A 19,658-nucleotide genomic window follows, 5' to 3' on the forward strand; every position below is an offset into this window, starting at 1 on the left:
CGCCAGACTGAACTCTTCCGATCTTACCTCAGAGCCAGCACAATATCCCTGTATCTATTCTGATGATTCTCTCTCACCTGAGAGACCCTAGGTCCAGAAACTTCACCTGTCCCTGGCTCCTCAGGTGTCACCTTCTCAATTCAGCAATATACATGCAGGTCCCTCCAGCTATGTCTGGCCTGGCCCGAGGCCTCTACTGTGCCCACTCGAGGCACTTGGACCTCACTAGCCAGTCCTAGCTCCATGTTCCTGTGTTCTTAGGCCTTACCTGGGAGACCCAGGTCTCTGTTTAAGCCACACTTCAACTCATCTCTTCAGACTGGGTGGTTACAGGCAGTGAAAACACAGGCTGGGACACAGCCCTGCTCTGCCGGACTCCTTGGCTCACGGGAGCCCCTGCACGGCCCTGACCACCACCTGCTCAGGCTCGAGATCCCAGGGAGGAGGAGGAGGATGGCGCCCCTTCCTGTCTCAGGCATGCATGCAGGAGGAAGGCGCCCCTTCCTGTTTCAGGCATGCATGCATTTGTTAGCAGCTGCACAGTCTCTCTCGACCGGGGCTCCTCATCTGAGCCATGAGACGCAGACAAGGATCTGAGTGACTCTTCTCAATTCTTCCAAGGATGGTACATAACTAGTCCCATTCTGGAAAGAAGTTAACTCATTACACACAAGAGACATCTTAGGGTACGAGGGCTAAATTCTCTCCCAGACTCCAAGGCCTTTATAGCTTTCAAAGGAGGTTACATCTTCGGATGCTGCCACTCAGCAGAGAGCTTGCGGTATAAGGGCTTGGAATCGGCCCCAGGGCGAAATCCCTAGATTAGAGGATGCTCTCTTAGGTACACCTGCCAAGGTCATGTGTTAGAGTCACACCCACTGCACCCACACCACTCCCTGCACTGCATCCCTGCATCCCAAGCCTGCCTGCATTCTGCCGCCAGAGCCTTTCCTACACCACGGCTGCACTCAGGCCAGCCGCAGAGACAATTCTGGCTCACTGCTTGGCACGCATGGTGGCTTCAGCAGAGATGAGCCTGTGGGACCACTCGTGGCTAGACTGGCCCACAGCTCTGCCCCCCAGCAGTGCTGGCTCTGCAAGCTGCCCAGCGGGGCCCCACCCAGCCCCAGGCCTGGCACCTCCTCTCTGCCACCTCCAGCTGCCCCTGCAGCTCCTTTCCAGGCCTGCCCAGTCATACTCCTGCCTTGCCCTGCCCCTTGGCCTTTACAGATTGCGGCTGTGGTTCAGAGAAAGGTCATCACTGAGAATAACTCACAACCTCAGCTCACCGAGGGGGATGGGGGTGGCTCCAGTTACCCCACTGTGGGTGCTACTGCAGGCACCCAGGGGGGTGTCACCCTGGCCCTGAAAGCCGCCCTCGGTGGGAGGGGGGCCATATCCTGACTGAGCGAAGCTGCTCCTGCTCCCTGAGGACTTCCTGGCCTGTCCCAAAGCCAGGCATACAGCAGGTGCTCAATAAACGTTGACCTGACTCCATGGGCCCCTCATCTGTGGCTTGACTTAGCAAAGGACATAATTCACCCACCACAGGCAAGTGCCATTACTTACATCCCAGAACTCGAACATGTTTTGAGGATCAATTCCAAACTCCTTCACTTTGGCCTAAAAAGGGGCAAAGGGAGAAAGAAAGAAGAAGCCGGGATTAGCTGCACGAGAACCTGCAGGCATGAGGAGTCATGCTGTCCAAACTTTAGGAGCAACACACCTTCCACAGAGCCCTCACTGGGGTGGGGCTGGAGCCACCTCTGAGCCCAGGGCAGCACCAGGAGACGCCCACCCCAGAATCAGATGTCCAGCCAGCTCACACCCAGCACATCGGTGGCCTGGTACTGGCCAAGCCCTCCTGCTGAAGGGGAGCTGCACACTCACTGCAAGGACCTGGCCCCCACACTGCTCTGCAAGAGCCACCGCCCAGACCCAATCCCCGGGACTTCTGGGAAACCGGGCCCCGGGCTGGAACCCGAGCACAGGCAGGGGCCACCTCCCAGGCCGGGGAACAGACAACCTGGACACCTGCCCAGCCCTTCCGATACTGGGATGGTGACCGAACCCCAGGAAGCCTTCAGGGGACGACCAATCTTATTCTATCCTCTACACAGACAGGGTCAGCAGCCCCCTCCCTAGACCCCACAGGAGACGTCCTACTGACCAGCTCTACCTGCAAGAGGCGGACAGCTGTGCTGTTTGGCCAGCCCTAAGATGTCCTTCGGTCTCCTCTCATAGGCAGGTCAGCACTGGAGGCATGGGTGGGGGTGGCACGGAAGGAGTGGGAGTCCAGAGAACCTGGGTGTGGTTCCAGTTCAGACCGCCCAACACAAGGCCCGCCACATAGCCAGTGTTCAACCAGGTTTGCCTTTCTTTTGATTCCGGGAGCGAAGCCCCAACTCCCACAGGCCTGCCCCCACCCCTACCTTGCACAACCTGGGGCCAGGAGGAGCTGGCACATGGGTAACCACGTTCTAATCCTTACATCACTGACTCATACAATCACTGGGCAAACTCGCATCCCTTCACTGGGCTTAACTAACATCCTTACATGAGAAATAAGCCTGGCATGCACAGTCCATGGGGTCGCAAGAGTTGGACATGACTTGGCGACTGAACAACCACCACCCGACCCGTACCTGGCACATCTCGTCTAGGGAGAGGCCAGTGTCAGAGGCCAAGGGAGGTCACACGTGTGGAATGTTGTGGTTATCAGTCAGGCCCCGGGGAACGGGTGGGGTTAATGTGATCCCACTGACTGCAAGCCCCTCATGGAGCAGCAGCAGTTCAAAGTGGCAAGTATGGCTTGCAATTCACATCCCCCATAGGCAAGCAATCCTTCTTGGCTGAGCCAAGATCCCTGACGCTGTCAGCACATGTCAGCTCATGTACTTGGAAAGGCCATGACCCTGACCTGGCCAGGGCCCCAACCCAGGGTGGTGGTACAGGAACCCCTGTGGGCACTTACAGTGTTGGTAGACAGGGCAACAAAGTGTTTCGCAACTGCAGAAGGCTGCAAGAGATAAGCCAAGTTAGACCATACTCACCCTGGGAACCACCCCCAGGGACAGTAACCCTCCTGCCTCCGGAGAAACCCAGGCCCTGGGTGGGGCCCACCGCCCCCAGTACTCGATTCTGAGGCTGCTGGAGGAGGCCCAAATCAAGGCAGAATAGGCAGAGGGGTCAGAGGCTGGCTGGCCCATCCTACCTCATGGGCACACGAGGCCCATGGTGCCTCCCCTGTAAACTTGGCAGGGCCAGGGGCAGAGAGGCTCCACAGGGCCAGTAGCCTTAAAGAAAGGGCCCTCAGAAGTTAGAGCAGGGTCTGCACCTTGGGCTTGTCTGGGCTGGCAAAGTCAAGTATCTTAACCAGAAAGGCTGCCTCCTGCTGCCAACTTCAGGGGAAACAGGACTACAGGGCTGGGCAGACCCACTCTGTCCTTCCCCGCCTGCCCACTGCCCATGAGCACTCACATCCTTGGCCGACAGGAGAAACCACTCCTTCGCTGTCTCTGCGTTCGTGATGGTCTCCTGGGTAGTGAAGGTCTGCAGAGAGTACAGCAGTTGGTCCCCAGCTGATACAGTCCTGAGCCAGAGCTCAGCAGCGGAGGCCACATGGATGCCCAGTTATCACACGGAGCAGTGCGTGCGGGTCAGTGAGTTGCTCCACGTCACCTCCGCCCACATGTCCTCAAAGCCCCAATTAGTGTGTATCTGGGGCAGAGGCCTGGAAGCAGCAGCGTCATTCTGTGATTCCAGAACTTCACAGAGGAACCACAGGTCAAAGGTTAGAACATCCGCCAGGATAGCTGCTGTGGCCTGGGGCTCCTTCAGCCCAGACCTGGCTGTATCTCAAAACCCAGATGGAATTATCCATAATATTTAATGTGCATGGATATGAGTAAACAGGGTATAAATGACAAAAAAGCAAAATGCTTACGTTATCTGGGCCTGGCTCTGGGATGAGAAAGGAGCAGACGTTAGGGACAAATCTCTGAGAGGATAGGAATGGTCCTGGGCTGAGCCCAGATTCAGCCAAGTGAGTGGGCATGGCCTCAGATAGAGGCACACGTGGACCAGTGTGGGCTTTCATCGGGTGAACTGTGTTGGCCACCAGATAAGGAACGGTCTGAGGGCAGCTGTGCCCACCTGAGCCACAGAGCACAGCTCATTCAGAGCAGGCGGGAGGGTCCAGTGTGCAGGGCGGCAGCAAAGCACCCACTCCCCCCAACCCCTGCTCCCACCCCAGCGCAACAGGGCTGGGAGACAGGCCGGGGCTGAAGCCCATACCTTGGAGGCAATGATAAAGAGAGAGGACTCGGGGTTCAGGGTGGCCAGCGTTTTGGCAATGTGAGTCCCGTCAATGTTGGAGACAAACCAGACCCGGGGACCTTCTGAAGAGTAGGGCTTGAGGGCTTCAGTCACCATGAGGGGTCCCTGTGGGGAGATGGAGCATCAGAAAACAAGATGCCACAAGTGGTGAGAACAGCCAGGTCCCATCTCTGGGGGAACCAAGGCCGGATGAGACCCCCTCCTCTATCCCAAGGCAGCCCTCTTCTTACCAGGTCAGAGCCGCCAATGCCGATGTTGATGACGTCCGTGATGGCCTTGCCCGAGTACCCTTTCCATTCACCACTCCGGACACGCTGGCACAGAGCAGGGAGATGTCATCAGCCCAAACCCCGGAGTATAAACCGCTGTTCAAAAGCATCATTACTTCTGTATCCTTACACCTTAGTTCCAACTTCCAGGCCCTCAGAGAGGCCTACTGAGACCGTAGTGTCACATTCCTGCCACACTCAGGCAGGGACTAGACCCTCATCATCAACTAGACCCTCGTCCACCACGAGTAAGGGTAGGAGGGAGGGGCGATATCCCCATCTCATAACCAGCAACGTTATCAGAATTTGCAAAAGCAGCATGAACTTCCAGCAGAACCTAACATGACAGAGGCCAAGAGATGTGAAATGCCAAGTACTATGACCAGTCTGAGCCAGGGACAGAACGAGACACGCAGCCAGCCTCCACGTGCTCCTAGGGAGTCTTGCCCGGCAGCCACACACTCTAGAGGCGTGGGTGCAGAGTGAGCCCTACAGAGGTGTGGGTGTCGTGAGCCCCCTGTGCTGCATAGGGCTGTGAATGTGAAAAGTGAAAGTGAAGTCGCTCAGTCGTGTCCAACTCTCTGCGACCTCATGGACTGTAGCCTACCAGGTTCTACCATCCGTGGGATTTTCCAGGCAAGAGCACTGGAGTGGGGTGCCATTTCCTTCTCCAGTATAGGGCTGTGAACCCACCGGAATACTGCAAAAGTGATGGAGCAGGACTTCAGAAGCCAGGTCATGACAGACCGCGCAGCTTCTGCCTCGCTCTCTCAGATCACTCACTTTGGGGAAACCATGTACGACGTTACAAGAAGACATGGTTGTGTGAAGAAGCCACTGTGGTGAGGAATGGTGGCCTTCTTACAAAAGCCAGTGCCAACTCACCACCCATGAGTAGGAACCACCTTGCAAGAGAATCCTCCAGAACCCTTCAGATAACTACAGCCCTGGCCAACATCTTGAGTACAACCCTCAAGAGAGACCTCCCCGCTTCCCCCGAAAACCAAGACCAACCAGTTAAGCTTGAGTTTCTGACCCATAGACACTGTGTGTGCGTGTATGCGTGCTAAGTTACTTCAGTCATGTGAGACTCTTTGCGACCCTATGGACTGTAGCCCACCAGGCTCCTCTGCTCATGGGATTCTCTAGGCAAGAATACAGGAGTGGGTTGCCGTGCCCTCCTCCAGGGGATCTTCCCAACCTAGGGATCCAACCCATGGCTCTTACTTTCCTACCCTGGCAGGTGGGTTCTTTACCACTAGCGCCACCTGGGAAGTCTCCATAGAAACTTCAAGATGGTGAATATTTACTGCTATTTTAAATCAAGTTTTGATGCAATCTGTTATATAATGAATAACTAATACAGATTTTGACACTAGAAGTAGGGTATTACCATAAAAACATTTAGAAATATGGGTAAAAGCTAAAAGAGCCCTCAGGAGAGTTAATAAAAGCCTGGAAGAGACTGTTAGCAGAGGTTTAAAAGTCCTCGAGGGGGTTGCTGATGTAGATTTAAAGAAACAGGAGGAAAACATTATTGGGAATTGCAAGAAAATCCTTGTTATATAGTGAAAGAAGATTTAATAACAGTGTTGACTGCATTAATCGGGGGAGGGTGAAGTAGGGCTTCTCTGGTAGTCCAGTCGTTAAGAATCTGCCTGCCAATGCAGGGGACACTGGGTTCAGTCCTTGGTCAGGGAGGATTCCACGTGCCGTGGGGTAACTAAGCCTGCGTGCCACAACTACTAAGCCCAAGCACCTAGAGCCCGTGCTCCACAAGACAGCCTCCCCTCACTGCAACTAGAGAAAACTCACACGTAGTAATAAGGACCCAGTGCAGCCAAAAATAATTAAGTAAATAATTTTTTTAAGTGGGGAAAGTAAAAGATGTATCCTATTATGATCTGGATGACCTAGCTACAGAGTTTTCAGGCTGTTACAAATTGCCTGGCTTCTTAGTGCTGACAGTAAAATGCAAGCAGAGAGAAATAAACTTAATGTAGAACTTTTAAACAAAAAGAAGCCAGCAACTGCAGGATTTGAAAACTCCCAGCCTCTCTAGGCAGTGATTCCAAAATTAAGAGATGGATGTGGCAAAGATCACGTCCAAGGTACTGTAACAAAAACTTCAAAAGGTAAAACAGATTATGTAGCTGTAAAGCTTTTGTTAAGACCTCAGCGAGAATTAAGGTGGTTACAGAGAATATTCTGGCTGAAGATAAGGGTTCCAAAGACTTTAAGAGTACTATCTTTGTGGTCTGAGAAGTAATGGTAGAAATTATCTTGAAGAAGTTTGTGAATGTAGCTTTTGTCTAATGAAGTGACCAACCCCTCTCCCCACCCCAGTAAGCTTCACAGGAGACCAACAAAGTTTTTAAGATAATTGAACTGTCAGAAATATTACCAGTTTGGACTGAAAGGGACAGAGATGGTATAAAAGGAAAAAAATCTTTAAAAATCCACATTTCAAGGAATTCTCTGGCTGTCCAGTGGTTAGGACTTGGTGTTTTCATTGCCAGGGCCTAGGCTCAATCCCTGGTCAGGGAACTAAGATCCCACAAGCTGTGTGGCACAGCTAATAATTTTTTAAAGCCCACATTTCTTTTAAACTTTTTTTTTTAGCCACATTGCATGGCATGTGGGGTCTTAGTTCCCCAACCAGGGATCGAACCTGTGCCCCTTGCAGTGGAAGTGTGGAGTCTTCACCACTGGACCGGCAAGGAAGTTCCCCTCAAAACCCACATTTCTATAGGCAGTAAGCAGACTGAAAAAACTAGGCAGTTACAAACACAAACTACCTTTCATGGAAAAAAGATAACAGAGAGCAAAGCCAAAAGCCTTGAGGAATGAAGCCTTGAGTCCTAACCAAGCGTCTGGTGAATTTCAGAACTGCTCTGGACCTGGTGCTCTGTGACAACCTGGAGGGATGGAGTTCAAGAGGGACACATGTATGCCTATGGCTGATGCATGTTGATGTATGGCAGAGGCCATCACAAAACTGTAAAGTAATTATTTCCCAATTAAAATAAATAAAAAAGAACTGCTTTGGATCAATGATTCCTGTGTGCCTCCCACTTTCCTCCCTTTCTGCAAAGGAATTATCCTATATAGGTATCCTGTGCCTATCTCACCTGTATGTTGAGTGTGTGAGGGGAAAATAACTTGTCTATTTAATTCACATATCTTCAGATCGAAAGGAATTGCATTTGAGTTATGTTAAAGAAAATACAGATATATCTGAACCTAAATTAGATGATGAAGTTCTTGACTTCTAACTGACATTGTAATCTGATAATGGCATTAAGAGAAAGAGAATGGGGTATTTTATTTTGCATGTGGAAGGAACAGGATGAATTCCTGGGAACCAGAAGGCAGACTATGGTAACCAACATCCAAGATAGTTCCCAGAGATCCTCACCTCCTGGCACTGCATTCACGATCTTGTGTAGTCCCTTCCCACTTTGATCAGAGTCAGAAAAGAAAGAGTAACTTCTAATGCTAGCTCAAGATAATAAAAGGCCTTGAGGCACTCTGCCTTGCTTTCTGTTGGAGCAATTGCTCTGGGAAAAATCAGCTACCTTGTCATGTTGCTGTTGTATAGTCGCTAACTTTTCAGATGCCATTTTCTCCTCCAGGGGATCTTCTTGACCCAGGATCAAACCCATGTCTTCTGCACTGGCAGATGGATTCTTTACCACTGACCCAACAGGGAAGCCCAAACCTTACTTCATGCATTTTAACCTTACTTTCATACTTTCTTCCCAAAGCAGCTGCTTTCCATACATCCATGATGGGATAAAATGGAGCTTAAAGCTCCATGCTAAATATATAATCATCAAGAAACAACTGCATGGTGTGTGTAAGTAAAATACAGATACTTTTCAAGAATGCTTCTGGAGACAAGAACACTGATCAAAAGCCCCTAAGAGTATAAAACTATACTAACAAGCTTACGAAATAACACTATGGAGTTATTTTTTTTCACTCATAGAACTTTCATGGTCTTTTTCCTTTTAAACTTTTTCTTTATTATAGCAAAACAATGTTAGATTTCAGAAGGGAATAGGAATACTTATGGGCCTGCTAATATCTATAAAAGATACTACTATATTCACCTTTCAGAGGTTTCTAAAAAGTATGAAAGCAGCCAGGGTGTAACCATGCAAATACTCAATATAATGAGGACACCCAAATAGACTGTGGAGAGGTTCACAAGGTGAGGAACTAAAGCCTCCCAGAAATCAGCAATAACTGCTGGTGAAACATCTTGGGAGAAGATCTTCCAGCCCCCATCAAGCCCTCAGATGAATGTGACCTTGGGCCAACACCTTGACTAAAACCTTGTAAGACCAGAACTAGAACCAATCAACCGCAATGTTGACTGTTGTTTTCAGCTGCTAAATTCTGGAGTAATCTGTTACTCAGTGATAGGAAACTGATACACACGGCTTTCCCCAAACCAGTAAGACCCTGTAACTTTATTTCTTTCAGATAATAATCAACTGCCATGAGCACTTTTCCATCAACACAGAAAGAAAAATAAATTACTCAGCTTTTCAACCCTCAATCTCATCATCAGTTCTGTTAAAATATGGCATCCAAGAACGGAACCTTTGTGTATCTTTACTAGAACCACACATACCCTTTATTTGACCAGATGGTGTCTAACGAAACCCACCAGTTCTGTAACTTCCCTTTTTGACTTCACAGTATATCCTCAACAGAAGAGCAGATCAATGCAGCTGTAGTTCCCTAATTACTAATGGTGCCCAGGACTACAGTATATGAACACACACTGATTTTAAATAAATAAGGGCAGGCTGTTTTCAGGTTTTGCCGGGACAATCAAGGTCACAGTGAACATTCTCACCCAATCTTGGTGAACTTTTGCGAGCACAGCCCTGAGGAGTGTTCCTCACCAGGGAAATGCTGCTATTCAGCAGCTTTTTTGTACTATAAATACCCATCAGTCTGAGTCAGGTACTCCAGCAGCCAGCTGTAAGGGAGGGTTCTCCTGCAAACAGCTTCCCAGACAACCAGTGCCACACACTTTCCACCTGGCATGCCTTTGCACACCAAGGTTGACCAAACAGAGCACCAGGCTTCATACAGAGCACAGCAGTTCTTGCGCTCACACCTGATAGCTGGAAACACCCTTTGTTGTTGTTGTTCAGTCACTAAATTGTGTCCCATTCTGTGACCCCACAGACTGCAGCATGCCAGGCTCCTCTGTCCCTCACTGTCTCCTGGAGTTTGCTCAGATTCGTGTCCATTGAGTTGGTGATGCTATCTAGCCATCTCATCCTCTGCCGCCTCCTTCTCCTCTTGCCTTCTCTATGACCCGTCTGACTTGGGTGGCCCTGCATGGCATGGCTCATAGCTTCACTGAGTTACAAAAGCCTCTTGACCACGACAAGGCTGTGATCCATGAAGAGGGGAAATGCCCTCCCCTCCACCCAAAGCCCATCACCAGCACCAACCACTATGAAGGGACATTCTGGAATTCAGATTCCAATCAGGATCCCAAGCCTTCCTCACCACGTGAAGTCCTACTTGGCTGCCTTTGCCTCTAGGATGGATGCCCAGATCACCTCCCACTATTTCAGTCAGAAGATGGCTCTCACCCAAAGTGACCAGACTTTGACCAGCCACACATGGTGGACACTGCTCCCAGGGAAAAGCTGACCAAAGCTTAGATTATCACTCCGAGAGCACACATCATCCACACACAGACATGCACAGGCCTGCCCAAACAGTCCAGCCCACAGATATCACCCTTGCTCTATAGGCTTGAGGACATCCACGAATTCTTGCAGAACCATTCCTGGCGTAGACACTGAGGCAATGGCAATATATATGGGGAACTCTCCAGAAGGACTCTGAGGCAACCCCAACACCCACAGAGGAAAAGGAGGCACAGTTCTGTGCATTAATGCTGAAGCAGGGACAAGCTGCATGTGTGTGTACATGTGTGGGTATGTGTGCTTCAAAGAAGAGATGACAGACAAGCTAGTGCACGCTCGGGAAACCTGTGCAAGATTTAACAGTAAATAAAGACTGCCTCCGGAAATCTGGCAGGGGTGTGGTCAAGAAAATCCTAAGTTTTAAATTTTATCTAGTTCTAGACCAGGAAATAAGGATCCATGACTTAAGAGGTTACAAAAAGCAAGTCTTTCCCCCTCCAGAGGCCTCACTTTTCTTTTCAGATCTCTGTCCTGGCCAGATTGTCACCGTGAGCCCGCAGGTGTTACAGTTCAAGGAGGCTGCTCCACGGCTGCTAGTAGTGGTTTCCCCGAGAACAGGGTTAGGGGAATCCGTGCCTTAGCAGAGACCCCCATGGCCAGCAATCACACACACTGCCCCCACCTCAGGTTATTGAGAGCTGGGGTCCTCTCCAAGGAGAGTGGAAGGGCAGCCCATCGGGACCCCTAGATTCCCAAATACAAGCACACACATGGCTAGTGGGAAGTCCACCCATACCTGGCAGAAAGACTTCATCTTCTCCAGGACTCTGTTGACCTCTGGCATCACATCCTTACCATCCACCAAAATGGGTGCGTTTGATCGGTTCCGAAGGGCCACGTGCAGCACAGCCCGATCCTGAGGGCGAGAGTCAGTGTGTGAAGGTCCTCGCCCCGGTGCAGCCACACACCCAGCTGCACCCAATGGACATCCAGGCGCTAAGGTCTGTTAAGTGTCTGGACTCATACAGAGAACCCACTGTGTGTTCACGGAAGTAGGGACCACCCCCAGGATCCGGGGGAGAGGAGAAGCAAGGCAAGTGCCCCTTGCTTTATGTGCTGCGGACAGTCACAAGGGGAGAGACCAGAATGGGCCTAGGACAGGCCCCAATGACCCCCGGATGTTCAGGGCATGAAAAGTCGAGGAAAGCTGAATGGAGTGAGCGAAGGCAGACTGGTGGCAACACAGGCCAGAGACAAGCAGTAAGTGGCTGCAGAGGACCAACGCTCACGAAGCCCAGTCTCATCTACCTGGTAAAAAGTTCATGGTGCTTGTTGGCACCTTTTGAAAAGTGTCCCAGCCACTTGAAAGTGGAGCAAAGCAAGCAACTCAACCTTCCCTCACCAAGTGTTCCATCACACCCACCACCGGAAACCAAAACAGATCCCAAGTCTGTGATAAGTGCCAGGCAGCTGGCCTTATCAAGTGAGAACAACAGTCCCATCGAGCTTCGGGCAGCAGAGGCCTTGAAACAAACACATCTGAGACTCTGGAGGGACAGGAAGGGATGATCTTAGGACTCCAACCCAGGGAGCGGATCGCTAAGGTGGAGGGCTTCATGCGACACCACCCTCACCCTGTCCAACCTCACTTCTGAGCCATGTTCTGTAGGCAATGAAATGACCCCTGCAGGAAGCCCTCCTTGATTGCAGCCTCCCTCAGACTGCCCAGCAGTGAAAGACAGAATGTTTGAATCCTGAATCTGCCACTTAGAGAATGACATTAGATAAGTGACTTGATCTCTGAGTTTCAGGTTCCCTGTGTGTAAAAGGAGACTAGTAACATTATGAGCTTGACGCTCTGCATGCTCAGTGATTCTTATGCCTCCAAGGCTTCCACAGCAATTCAGGAACAGGGTGGCCCAGACCTGGCCCTGCCATAGCTTCCTGTTGACTCCTACCACTGAGGAGATTGATTTTGACAGGAGTCTGCTTTTCACTAATTAAACCTGCAGCAAGAACAGATCAGAGTTAATTTCTCTGACCATGTCTTGAGATGCCCTCTCCCTGCAGGCTTGAGAGCTGCTGTCCCCAGGCAGACATAGACACTGGAAGCCATCCACACTTACCAGACCTAGACTGCAGGCTTGGGGAAGACACACCATGGGGTGTGTCTGGCCCTGCAACTTGCTTGAGGAAACAGACCTTCAGGTCCCTCGTTAAGCAAAAGCATTGCCTAAGAGAAGGAGTATGACACAAGGCGATGCTGCTAACAGTCAGACGCACCCCAAAGGGAACCAAGAGGCTGTGGAGGGTTTGCAGAGCCTGCTGTCCATTAGCCAGCTCACCTCAGTGAAGTTGATCTTCTCACCAGTAAACATGCGCTCCCGGGCGGCCTCCACACCCCTGGACTTAGCCTGAGAAGAGAAGACACTGAGACCTGGTCCCACCCACGACGGTCAAGAGTCCAAACCCCCAAGCAAAAGGCTTGGTGCAGATCCCCAGTGGGACTGAAGGATGGCTGCAGCCTGGCGCCCTCCCCCACTGCCTGGGAAGGGTCTGCTCAGACATCTGGGCACTGGGTCCCCTGGGATGCCGGTCAGAACCTGAGCCGGGGCAGGGGCACAGAGGCAATGACTGAGATCCACTAAGAGAAGGAAGTAAAGATGCTCAGGAATCTGGGGGCGCCAGGAGCCCTGCTCGCCTGCCACATCATGGGTCACTGGTCAAGCCTTCCGAAGCAGAACATTACCACGTCCACCAGCATCTGCATCACAGTCTCCGTCACCAGGTTCTTGGAGTAGTCCACCAGAATATGCCCATGGTTGGTGTTGAGGTTCAAGCTGCAGAAAGATAGCAGAAGCTGCCCACCATCTGCTCCCTGACAAGATGCTTCCAGAAAAAACATCCTCCCCGTGCCAAATCCAAACAAGCTTCAGCTGGCCAGCACAGTGGTGTCTTCTGTCACCTGCCCGCCCACTCGGCTGACCTGCAGCAGGAGCAGCACAGTGCAAGCTGCAGACGCTGGGTGAGGGGCCCTTGCTCCCCTAAAACTGAGCTGGGGGATGGGAAGACAGAGTTGGGAGCGCTGCCACCGCCTTGGCCAGGGAGTGACCATTCTGGCCCAGGGCTCCTGAGACCCAACCTATTCAGGGAAGGCCCCGGAGAACAGGGCTGGCCATCAGGGACCTCAAATCTAGCGCCACAGATCTCCTCTGCCCAATACCTGCACCAACGGGTTGGCCATTCCCAACCCCCAAGATTTCCTCTTTTACCCCTGTTCACGGGTCTCCGGATCTAGCCTCCAGGGCAGGAATCACAGCCCCACCTCTCCAGCGTTTCACCACGACTCTCCGCAAATCCCACGGGCCTGTCCCACCCTGACCACACCCTGCGGATGGTCCATTCTAAGCCAGGATCGCATGAAGTGGGGAGCAGCCCTTCCGCGCCTGCTGCGTCAGCGAGGGCCCTTGCTCACAACCGCGGAAGGATGGGCTGCTTCAGCCGGCCGGGACTGCTGGGCGGGTAGGGGAGGAAAGAGAGATGTCCCCTGGAAGGGAAGCGGAGGAGGTGGGGAACTCTTCCAAACGAAGCTGCCGGGGCCCCGAGACCTCCAGCGAGCACCCGGAAACCTGCTTCAAGGAGGCGTCAAGGACGAAGTGCGGCCTGGGCCCAGGCCCGGATCCACGGCCGACCCCCCCCCCCCACTCCCGCCGACTCAACCGGGGACCGCAGCCCCGCCCTCCGGGCCCTGGCCCTGTACCGCACGGCCCCGCGAGCCGCCTCCCGGTGCGGCACCTCCGCGCCCCCGTTCCCGTCCCGCGCACGCACCTGAAGCGGTTAAAGCGGTCCCTGTCTCCTTCGAAAAGGCGGCGCAAGTTGAGGTCAGAGCCGTGCTGCTCGTACCATGTCTTCAGTTTCTTGAACTGCGGGTTCTGGGTGAGCGCGGCCATGGCGTGAGTGGCTGGGAACACGGACCCGGGCGAGCGCCGATAAGGAAGCGTGGAGAGCAGCGCACGACAGGCGGAGACCCGGTGCGCAGCGAGCTTTATGGCGCAGGCGCCCGGCCCCCGCCCCGCCCCTGGCCCCGCCCCGTCCCGCTCCTCCGTCCGCGCCTAGGGGCAACCAAGCCCACAGCCGAGGATCCGGGACCTCAGCTCTTCTCTCCTTGCTAACTGGCAGCCACTTGGACTGCTGCTACTCTGCCAGCCTTTGCCTGGAATTGATTGGGGAACAGAGGCCGAGCTCCTGCCTGCTTCATTAGTTCATTCGTTCATTCATTCATTCACTTAACACAACTCCCTCCAACACCTTCTGTGTTACAGGCAGCGTTCCAGGTGTTCGGGACGCTTAGGTGAAAAGTAAAATATATGGCTTATCAGATGCTGGTAAGTGCTACTGAGAAAAGGAAAACTGAAAAGGGTGCTGGAGATAGAAGATGCAATTCTGAATAGAATGGTCAAGGCAAAACTCACTAAGGAGGTGACATTTGAGCAAAAGCCTGAAGAAGGTGAGAAAGCAAGCCCCTTGGATATCTGGGGAGAAGTGTTCAGGAAAAGGGAAGAGCAGCTGCAAAATTCCTGAGGAAAGCACGCTGATATTTTAGCAACAGCAAAAGGTGAGTGTGGCTAGAGCGGAGTGAATGAGGGGAGAGTGAAAGAGGAGGTCAGAGAGGGAAGGAAAGCAAGAAGTCATTGTGAGAACTTTGAGTTTTATTCCCACAGAGATGGGAAACCATTGAAAGGTTTAAACAAAGGGCGGGGGGGGGGGCATCATCTGACATGTTTACCAAAGGATCAGACCAACAACTCAGTAGGCATGAAAGTAAGGACAACAGACAGGATGCTACGGTAAGAATGCAGACCAGGAATGAAGGTGTCAAGGTAGGAGGAGTTGGGCCTGGTGACCTATATATATTGAGTGAAGAATTAAGAGAAAGAAAAAGAACAGTCAATGATAACATCTGGTTTTTTACCCAAATTCCTGGAAAAATGGAATTGCCATTACATCTTGGAGAAATGCCAGTTTCAGGGGGAAGATCATTATCTTATTTTTGACAAGTTTTCAAAACCTATTAGAGATCTAAGTGGAGGTGTTTCGTTGGGTGTTCAAGTCTGGAGTACGAGGAGGGATGGTTTAGGCAAGAGGAAAAACTTGGGAGGCATGAGTGAATAGATAGCATTTGAAGTCATGAGCCTAGAGGAGAGTGTGGGTAAGACGAAGTAAATGTAGTCAGAGAGAAGAGGTCCAAGGACTGTGCACTCAAACTGAGCTTCTCCATCACCAAGTTCCCCCAGAAATGCCATCCATCCAGGAGTGTGCCCTGTCCTGCTGCAGTCCTAGGCTTAGATCTTCCTCTGACCTACCTCCCAGCACCATGCTGTCACTGCCACTTCTGGCCTTTCTCTCTCTGCCCAGAATTATTTGAGTTCCTAAAGATAAAGAAGGAAAAGAGAGGGGTCAGAAATTGAAGAGATCGTCACAGGACTTTGCAGGGAACAGCCCTGCCACATGGCCCTTATTTGTCCAGAGTTTTGGGTCATCTGTCAACTCTGAGGTTTAAATGGGCTTCCCATATCCAGCAGAACCCTGACAGTGCTGAACAGCATCTGTTCCACTTGTTTCTGAGAAACCCTCCAATCACAGAGTTCCCATCCAAGCAGCTATCTGCACAGAACAGCACTCTCAACCCTCAATCCTGTGTTTCAGAACAGAACTCCATCCAACAGGAAGGCCCGTAGCTATTACCCATATCATCCACTTGCTCTATGATTCCTTTGACGACTCTCAACAGTAGGAGCCACTGCCTCCCTTTTTCTCAAGCAGGCTCTTTTCAGTGATCACAGCAGACGTCTGTTTATCTGTTGTCTTGATTCAAAGCCACTACCTCTCACCCTTGGGCTTCTTCCTCTACCTCCTTGACTGAATCAGAGATGAACATATGACTTAAGCCAGAGATGAACACATGACCTAAGTAGTCAGAAGTGAAAGTTACTCAGTTGTGTCTGGCTGTCTGCAATTCTGTGTACCGTAGCCCGCCAGGCTCCTCTGTCCATGGAATTCTCCAGGCAAGAATGCTGGAGTGGGTAGCCATTCCCTTCTCCAGGGGATCTTAACCCAGGGATTGAACCTGGGTCTCCCGCATTGCAGGCAGATTCTTTACCATCTGAGCCACCAGGGGAAGCCCAAGACAGCCAAACAGGGACCCAAAGCCAGTAGGAAAAACTCTAGTTTTTTTGTAGTGTTAGGCTGCCTGTCAGAAAGGACAGACCATGAAGAGAAGGACCTCCAGAGAGATGGCAGAGTGAACCGCTTCACCCAAGTTCCTGGGGCCAGGCCACCTCAGTATGCAGCTGCAGCACGAACCACTGATTTCCCCTCATCTTGACGTTGTTCTAAGCTAAGCTGTCATTTACAACTCCCAATCTTTCCAAAAATTTTATGGGTGTTCACCTGCCCCCTGCCACACTATCCTCCCCAATGTCCACTTCCATCCACCTGAAACCCACAGGAGCAGCTTAGGTCCTAAAGAGGAAGGAGGCAAGGCCTCCAATGATTACCTTTTAAAGGTTTCATCTTCTTTTTAATATTCTATAATGTACACCTCCAGCAGTTTGGCCTCTGTGATTCCCAGCAGCTTCAATTATTCCAGATTTCCCACCTATTCTCAGATCTCCCCGTAATATTTTAACATTGTACGTTGAAATTCCAGTTATGTGGATTTTCTATATTAGCAGGAAAGTATGGTTACTTTCCTACTCTGGCTAGTTTACTGCATGCAGAGCTCTGTGCTAAATTCTCTGCCACATAACTCTCATAGCACCCCATGAGGGATATCCCATTATCCTCTCCACGTAACAGACAAACTAAAAAAACTGAAAATAGCCATTCTGCTAAACTAAGAAGAGAATCAGTTCAAGGTTGCCCCAGTCTTGAACCCTGTTCTTAATCACAACCCTGCCCTGGCCCTGCCCTGGGCCACTTCTGGACTCTTCAGCCTTAGGAAAAGGGTACACGGAACAAGGAGAAGCAGGCAATTCTTTCAGGCCCTCTCCATCACGCCTCCCCCCGCCCCTTCTATTTGAACATCAGTTAAGCCTGTAAATCTGATTGACAGGGTAGAATTTTACAAGTGGAAATGGCCAAGAATGACATTTCCAAAGGCAAGGACAGCAGCATAGGCAGAGGCAGAGAGGTAGAATACAACCACTGGATCAACACTGCTCCCCCTGGACTGGATCTGAGCATCTAAGTAAGGCAGTAGGGAGATTCTTACCAGGAAAGGTGCAGTGTGTGTGTGTGTGTGTGTGTGTGTGTGTGTTGGGGGGGGGGGGGCGGGGGCAACGATCAGACACTGGGGTGTGGAGGTAGCCTCTCTAATCAAACCTTGGGGAGTGGAGTGAAGTCTGCAGTTTGGAAAAATATTAAGGTAATTTTATATTTATATTGATAAAGTGGCTTCCCTCATAACTCAGTCGGCAAAGAATCTGCCTGCAATGCAGGAGACCTGGGTTTGATTCCTGGGTCGGGAAGATCCCCCGGAGAAGGAAATGGCAACCCACTCCAGTATTCTTGCCTGCAGAATCCCATGGACGGAAAAGCCTGGTGGACTACAGCCCACGGGGTAAGAGTTGGACACGACTTAGTGACTAAACCATATATAGATAAAAGTTAAACCTGTTTTCTACCACCATCCCCACAATCGGCTCCACATGCTAAGCCAAGCCCTGTCTGCAAACCGCACAGTATCGGTGTTCAGAAGTGGCTCTCTCAGAGGGTTCTATGCATCCAGACCTGGGGCTGACAACCACCATCAAAAGAAAACCTGGCTCTCAAAGTTCAATAGACCGCTCCAGTGCCAGGCACTTTCAAGTGCCCTCGGCAAAATGTTATGAACCGAGAGAGAGGGGTGGATTGAAGGGTGGACCTAAGTCAGGCCTCAATTCAGGGCCGTTGGACAGGAGTCAGGCAGGGCATGGAGACCAGGACAAGGGCAAAGGGAGGTTCCGGGACAGGGTAGCAGCAGTTCTGGGGCTCGAGTGTGAAGGAGGTCGGGTGTGGGGCGATACACGCCGATGGATTTTCGCGAGCTGCTCCGAGGCGGCGTACCCACCGAGGATGCTGAGTCACGGTGACCGAGAAAGGGTGAGGAGTCGCAGTTCTCCAGAACTCCGCGAATCCCCCTGACACCCGCCACACCCTCCAGAGGGGCGGTGCGCACGCGTCTAAGCACGGGGAAGGCGGGACCAGCACAGGGAAGGCGGGACCACCGCAGGTAGTGAGCGGGCGGGGGTGCGCACGCGTCTGCGTGTGGGCTCGCACGTCCGAGGGAGCACGTGTGCGCATGTCTCCGCGCTCAGACAGCCGCCGGCCCCTGACCGGCGAACTTGCAGACGCCTCTGCCCGCACGTCTGGGATGGACATGTGCGCGAAAGTGCGCAGACTCCGGGTCGGGGCAGACTGCGCGTGCGCAGGCTAAGAGACACCCGGATGGCTGAATTAGTGCCCCCAGGAGGCTCGGGGCTCGTGTTCCGTGCACGCGGTGCTTGCCTGCTCAGCTGACTTCAGTCGCTTTGGGATGTCGCCAGATTTTCCTGGTGAATCCAGTTGTTTTTTAAAAAAATTTCCCCTCCGCACATGGCCGTGGGTTTTCACCCTAAGAGTAAACTCTGTACTTGGTAAAGAGCTAAACACCCCTTCCTTGCGGCTCTAGTACAAACCCTGGTCATTGCGTATTCTTTTAGCCCGATGTGAAAACCGATTCAAGTCTTAATTCTGTGTTTTGGTTTTGTATTAGAATTTGCCTCTGGCCTTAGCGGCACCTCATTTCATCTGTATTATCTGGAGTTGCTTCGCGGTGTTCTGCACTCTGCACTTGTGGCCATGAACAAGACTTACTCCTTGCTCTACTGAAGCTTTGATTCTGGCGAGAGGGACATGTGCAAAGACACGTTATAGCGGAGTACTAAACAAGGCCGGGTAGAGGCTGAGCTCTGGCCGCACAGAACTGATGGAAAGGCCCAGGCACGTGGGCACCGTCGGTAGGCTTCCTCGAGGTAGCAGGGGTGTCCAGGAGACCTTAGGCCTGAGAAGGAAAGGCAGGAGATGGGGAGGACCGGGTTGATGGCAGTGGAGATGTAAGAACTTTGTGGAATTGAAATATGCTTGCAGAAGCACTTGTGCTGTGCTGTGCTGTGCTGTGCTTTGTCGCTCAGTCGTGTCCGACTCTTTGTGACCTTACAGACTGTAGCCCTCCAGGCTCTTCTGTCCATGGGATTCTCCAGGCAAGAACACTGGAGTGGGTTGCCACGCCCTCCTCCAGGGGAATCTGCCCTATCCAGGAATTGAACCGGGGTCTCCTGCATTGCAG

The 19,658-nt window shown here is 51.8% G+C and overlaps 1 protein-coding gene across 1 annotated transcript in view; it reads right to left on the reverse strand.

The window, feature by feature from the left end:
• GPI (glucose-6-phosphate isomerase) overlaps positions 1-14,325 on the reverse strand; it is a 28,275-nt gene extending 13,950 nt beyond the window's left edge. The window contains exons 1-9 of the mRNA XM_005907771.3: positions 14,120-14,325; positions 13,041-13,131; positions 12,637-12,705; positions 11,088-11,207; positions 4,569-4,652; positions 4,297-4,443; positions 3,481-3,552; positions 2,975-3,019; positions 1,570-1,623 (exon numbers count right to left, since the gene is read on the reverse strand). Of these exons, the coding sequence (XP_005907833.3) occupies positions 1,570-1,623; positions 2,975-3,019; positions 3,481-3,552; positions 4,297-4,443; positions 4,569-4,652; positions 11,088-11,207; positions 12,637-12,705; positions 13,041-13,131; positions 14,120-14,241 (804 nt within the window). The 5' untranslated portion in view covers positions 14,242-14,325. The remainder of the gene's footprint in view (positions 1-1,569; positions 1,624-2,974; positions 3,020-3,480; positions 3,553-4,296; positions 4,444-4,568; positions 4,653-11,087; positions 11,208-12,636; positions 12,706-13,040; positions 13,132-14,119) is intronic.
• Positions 14,326-19,658: the final 5,333 nt, after the last annotated feature.

This window comes from Bos mutus, chromosome 18, assembly GCF_027580195.1.
Source record: "Bos mutus isolate GX-2022 chromosome 18, NWIPB_WYAK_1.1, whole genome shotgun sequence".
Lineage (NCBI taxonomy): Eukaryota > Metazoa > Chordata > Mammalia > Artiodactyla > Bovidae > Bos > Bos mutus.